The 6,114-nt window shown below is 45.5% G+C and overlaps 1 protein-coding gene across 1 annotated transcript in view; it reads right to left on the bottom strand.

The window, feature by feature from the left end:
• PDE3A (phosphodiesterase 3A) overlaps positions 1-4,598 on the bottom strand; it is a 371,809-nt gene extending 367,211 nt beyond the window's left edge. The window contains exon 1 of the mRNA XM_024203245.3: positions 3,600-4,598. Within this exon, the coding sequence (XP_024059013.2) occupies positions 3,600-4,598 (999 nt within the window). The remainder of the gene's footprint in view (positions 1-3,599) is intronic.
• Between the last annotated feature and the right edge of the window lie 1,516 nt (positions 4,599-6,114).

The raw sequence follows: 6,114 nt of genomic DNA, 5'->3' as shown, positions 1-6,114 counted from the left end.
CAGAATCAGGCCACCATCAAGTCACTCCCTTCTCACTGACGACTACACACATGCCAAGTGGAAATCCAAACTATCTGTTCAGCTAAAAAAAAAAAAAAAAAAAAAAAAAAAAAAAAAAAAAAAAAAAAAAAAGGCACTAAATAAAAATGTGAACAATTTCCCAGAGAGTGGCTAAATGGATTTCCATTGTTTATTATTTTTAAAGTTCATTTTGGGGCTGAGAAAAAGATAAGATGTTTCCACCAGAGATAATTTAGGGACACAGAGGATGCGTTCAGCTACTGACACCAGGGGTTTAAAGTAAAAGCACTTAATGATAACTAGGCTAACACCAGTGTAACTCAAATATACCTAACAATTCCAAACACTTTACTTTGATAGTGCAAGGCCAAATAGATGAAAATGTCCTGAATTTATATTTCAGTGGCAAAAAGTCAGTTTATGACCATTAAGACATCATTACTTACCACATCATCATGACCACCACTATAGCTCTTTGGGGTAAAAAAAAAACAAAAAAAACAAAAAAAAAACCCAACAACAAGCAAATCTCCACTCCTCCACCCTCCACTGTTCATAAGCTTTAGAACAGTGGCTCTCAAACTTTTTTACTAGTGACCCCTTTCACATAGCAAGCCTCTGAGTGCGACCCCCATATAAATTAAAAATACTTTTTTACATATTTAACACCATTATAAATGCTGGAGGCAAAGCGGGGTTTGGGGTAGAGGTTGACAGCTTGCGACCTCCCATGTAATAACCTCGCGACCCCCTAAGGGGTCCCGACCCCCAGTTTGAGAACCCCTGCTTTAGAAGAATCCCACACTACTACACAAAATTAGATACTGAAATAGTATTACTTTGGTCAAATGAAAGCTTAATAAGATTGATATTTTACATTGCTGAGCATATAAGAGGTAATGGGCAATAGCTCTGTAAGAAGTTCACAAGATCTTTGCTTCTTACATTATCTGCTACACAATTCAAGCAGGTTTTTCAGCCCATTAAAACAATATTGTGGGTCTATTTCCTGATGTGAGCTTTCACATCTCTAAAACACCATACAAAAAAGCTCTCTCTGACTTGCAACATTCTATTCAAGGTTGGGGTTGTTTTTGTTTTGTTTTTTACTCTGTTCTGGGGTTTTTGAGAAGTTGTTTTTAAAGTATTTTATTTTAAACATGTTATATTTAAAAGCTGTCCTAAAAAGAAACATTTACCTATGGCTTCTTTAAAGTTACCAAGAGCCGATTTTCCTTATAAAGACAAACTTTGTTTTGCTGTCAGCCAAAAGGGACTTTCTCTGACAGCCTCGCAGTATTTCTTGTTACTGTCTTTGTTATTTTAAAAGGGTGGCGGTAGGAAAAGGGAGTGTGAAGAGAAATTAAACACACACTCAACGTGACAATTTGCTTCTAAAAACAAACTTGGAGATAATCATCCATTTTTGATTAAGCAATGGCATGAGCAATCCATGATCCCTCTATTGATTAATATTAAAGTAGAAAAGTGGCAAAATCCCTGAAAATAGTAAACTACATAGTTGTCAGTTGACTCCACTGTACAGTCTATTGTGGGGAAAACTGGAACTTCTCAAGACATAATTAAACCTGTGCTCCTAAGTGAAAACATTAAGACAAATAGAGAAAGTAATCTGTTTGCTATAGTGGATTTAATAATATTCTATATGATAAAGATGATTTGCGAGCTATTCATAAGCAAAAGAAGGTAACTATAGTAGGGCTTAATAGACCATATCAAAGTGATTACATTTAAACATGTCTGCTAGAAATTTGCATTTATTTGAAGTGCCACAGCAAGTGGAAACATATTCTAGACATTACACATGATTAGTGCAAGAAACCTCTGGAAATGTTTATTGTCAAATAAAGTAAACATCTAAGAGAGAAAAATAAAGTTATTGTATTTACAAATGGTTCTTACACCCTAATTACTCTCACATAATTCATAATAAAACAGAGTCAAAACTGAGTCAGTTTTCTATTTTTTCCACACTGTTGGAGACTGTGGTAAATATTTATTTAACATTTTTGTTTAGATAAAATAAATAAGTACATTTGTTGTAAAATATGCCTCAAGGATATAGGCTGTCAGGGATTTTTCTAGCAAATGTCATAAACAGCCACAAAGAGATGTAATCAAACCATTTCCAGAAACAAACTAGACACCACACCATATGGTTAGATGCCATCACTTAGAAAATACTTAACTGCTTATCCAGCAAGGGACCTGAAAGAAAGCCTTTGGTATAACGGTATAAGCTTTAGCTGGCCACAGTTCACCAAGTCATTTTTAATACTAATGGAAAAGAAAATATAACACCATTTGCCACTTATTTCCACCTAGGTTTCCCTTTTCACCACTGGGCAAGTGTCATACGGACCCCAAATATGCTCAATTACACTCAGTCCATCGAAAAAGTCTTCTGCTGTGTAAGTCTCAAAAACTCAGAAAACAATTTCAAATGCAAAATTAAGTTTTAATGGTGTCTATCTGGAATCCCTTATTGTTTATGCTATAAATATGTTTCTGTTCATCTCCTTAGATATATTTTTTTTCTTTTCAGAGCTTACAGAGAAACACTTTTCTAGACAAAAATACACATCAATTCAAATTCAAACACCAGTTTTTACAAAAAAAGGTTAAACTAAATAAAAAAAACATATCAAAGGACAGAAAAAATGGGGTATAAAACTTCTTGATCACTTCAATGTAGTAGTAGCGAAGACGGGAAAAGCTAAGATGACAACTTAACTACTGCAGGCCCCTTCTTAAAAAGCACACTCAATACATTAGGCAAGAGGCTTTTCCCTATACCGAACAGAACTAAAAATATGCTTATTTCAGAAAGATGAACTCCTTTTAAGGACCAGTGAGAGTTTAATACGATTAATGCCCTCTTTCAACAAACCAAAAAAAGTTCAGAAATCACTGTTTATAATTGATGCTAGATGCTTGTCCAGCCTGGGCTAACCTAGACTTTAAATAACACACACACCACCGCAGTATTTAGAGCCAGCCCAGCAACAGCTAGCTATACTGTTGGCCAAGTTAAAAAAAAAATCTTCAGCGTAAAAACCTCAAGATTTTACATTAATATAGTGAAACTTTGAAACAAGCCTTGCCTTGCTCTAAAGACTCCTCTGATTCTATCCCCCTTCTACTGAACAGAGATAAATAAAGCCGACCAGAGTGCTGAAAACTAAAATAAAGTGTTACTAACGCAGATTAAAGTGATATTTCGAGCACAAAAATAAGGGGGAAAGAAAATTGGAATTTGGGTAGGGGCTACCGAACTCTTCAAATTTCACGTACAGTTCCCACTTCCCTAATTTGTGGGAAACATTCAGCCGCCCTGATATACATCCAAAGGAGCGAGCAAAAAGTTTGTAGCAACTCGCAACGCTTCACTCCGTCTTACGACTCCTTTTTCTAGTGTCTTTTCAACCAACCAACCAACCAACAAATAAAAATCCCCCGCAAATTTGCTGTACCCTGACTGCTTAGTTTTCCTTCTTCCTCAGCCCCCGGACTCCTGGATTTTCCCTGGGATTGTGAAGATCTGTCGCGCTCCTTACCTGCTCCCTAGGTATGCAGGGCAGGGAGGTCCTCCGATGAGACTTGTTGCTGCAGCTGGACATCTCGGGAGAGATCATGGAGCTGGACCTCCTCCTCCTCTTAAACACCGGGACCTCTTCCTTGGCCAGCTGGGCACCAGAGACCTCTCTATGCTGCGCCGCCCCGGAATGGGGCAAGAGCTGATCCGCGTACCTGGCCAGCAGGATGCCCAGTAGCCCGAACAAGTAAGCCAGGTAGGGTCTCCAGGCTACCTTGATCCTCTCTAAGGAGACGAGGGACGTGGTCCTGACCGCACTAGTCAAGGCGATCATGAGGACGCCCTGCCTCAGCTTCAGCACCAGCCATGTCACAGTGGCCAGGCAGCTCAGCACCACCCCCGTGGCGGTGAAAGAAAGCAAGTGATCCTCCCCTACCGCAAACCCAATCTGGACAATCGCTTCCCCCCCGCAGCAGGCGGCCAGGAGCAAGGCGGCTGTGTGCAGGCGGACCCCGGAGCGCAGCAAGTACAAGCCCATCCAGAAGAAGACACACATGAGGCTGAAGAGCAAAGCGATGGGATGCAGCCAAGGAGTCAGCTGGAAGCTGCTACTGGGGAGCCCTGCTGGGGGCAACGGCAAACCACCCGCTTCTCCTCCTCCAGCTGCTGCGGCTGCTGCTTCCTCCTCCGCCGCCACTACCTCCTTCTCCTCCAGATTGCAGCCGATCTCCCCCCGGACCAACCTGACCACCAGAGCCAGCAAGAAGGACAGGGATCCGGCGCAGAGAGCCGAGGAAAGTTTCCGGGAGCTCCAGATTTTCTGCAGCACCAGGTCTCCCCAGCAGAGCTGGCAGGTTGAGTCTTCCTTTTGCCCCTGCTGAGTGCCCGGCGGCTGCTGTTTCCCATCAGAATAACAATACCCATTGCAATCGGATCCTATTCCTGCTGCTGGGCTTTTCTCCTCGCCAATGCTCCGGTTAGACTTGCCCCTGACACTGGCAGAGTCGCTGGACAGAGCCATCGTTTCAGCCTCCCCTCTTCCCCCACACACACAACGAGGCAACCCCGTCCCCTCCCCGCCCCAGCAGAGAGAGAGAGAGAAATCCTCTCACGTTCCTCCAGAGGTTGCAAAAATTAATATCTATCACTGGGTGCAAACGGAGAAGCGCAGGAGGGGTAAGGCTAGGAAGAGTCTGCAAAGTTACAGCCTTTCATTTTGTAAGGAGATCAGCCTCCCTCTCCTGTCCCCTGTTCAAAGAGCCTGTCGCCCTGGTTATAGGCTCTCCCTCCGAGATCGCTGCAGGTTAAAAAAAAAAAAAGAAAAAGTCCACGGGGTTGTCGGACGGGGCGGAAGAACAGAAAGAAGCCGCTGGACAAAGTCAGCAGCGCTGGTTCATTTCTAGGCCATCACTGCTCCCCCGCACTCGGGAAGGAGGTGCGGGGGGGGGGGGGCGGGATGGAGCTGCGTGCGGGCAGCTGCAGCAGGGACTTTCTGCCCGCTTTCTTCTTCTTCCTGCTGCTCTCTCGCGCGCTCACTCGTCCCTTCTCCTCCGGCGATCCTGCCCGGCGCTGCCAGAAGCCGTGGCTCGCCATTCCCCATGGCTGGGGGGAGGAAGAGTCCTGTTCATTGCAGATCTTGGGGAGGGAAGGGTGTGTGTGGGGGGGGGGGGGGGGGGAAAAAAAAAAAGGGGGGGGGGGGGGGGGGGGGGGGGGGGGGGGGAGATAAACAAGCAGGAGGCGGCTGCCCGTGTTTGCAGTTCAGCTTGTACAACTGCCCGGGAAACGCTGCCCCGCTCCCTCTGCTCCCCCTCCTCCCGGAGGAGGCGCTGCTGCGGGCAGCTCCCCAACCCAGGGCCACGCAGCGAGCGGAGCACGCACGCAGCAGCTGCTGCGCGGAGCGAACCCCTTGCTCCTCAGCCCCGGGAACGCGGGGTCAGATGAGCCGCGCGGGCTGCTACCTCCTCGCTGCTGTGCCGGGGCGGGAGCGCATCGCACCAACCCGCCGGGCGGCTTTGCAGAAGCTGAGGCGCTGGAAGTGCCAACCAGCAGAGAATTGGCTGCCACCGGCTGTTAGCAATAAAGCCATAAATCTGAGTGACAGGGAGGGGGCAATTACACGGCAGTAAAAAAGTCACCATCGTTTAGCGAGATTAATTTTTACTTCAGTGTGTAGAGACAAGCCCAGCCTGGCCCACCAGAGCTAACTGCCTTAGGGAAGTTCAGCCCCAAAAGCCAGGTTGTGCCACTCCCATCCCCCTTTATCTGGGCCGACCCAAAACATCAGATCCAGTCAGGCTTTGAGAGGCTGGTCCCATCTTTGTCTTACTGCAATGCAGTTTGCTCCACGGAGGGTCCAATGGCCTAAATCCTCTTTTTCTAAACTAACTGCACCTTCAATTAAACCAGGGGAACCCTGCCAATAGACTGTGCCCCTCTGAGAGAGCATTTGCTACAATTCTTAGGGGGCTGAAACAATTAGGCCCAGATTCTGCAAAGACTTAATTGGGAGCATACTTAATAGGCCTGATGAGTAAAGT

Source organism: Terrapene carolina, unplaced genomic scaffold, assembly GCF_002925995.2.
Source record: "Terrapene carolina triunguis isolate 2854851 unplaced genomic scaffold, T_m_triunguis-2.0 Scaffold112, whole genome shotgun sequence".
In the NCBI taxonomy this organism is placed as follows: Eukaryota; Metazoa; Chordata; order Testudines; family Emydidae; genus Terrapene; species Terrapene triunguis.
The sequence above is the reverse complement of the archived record's forward strand: the minus strand, read 5'-3'. Positions and strand labels throughout refer to the sequence as shown.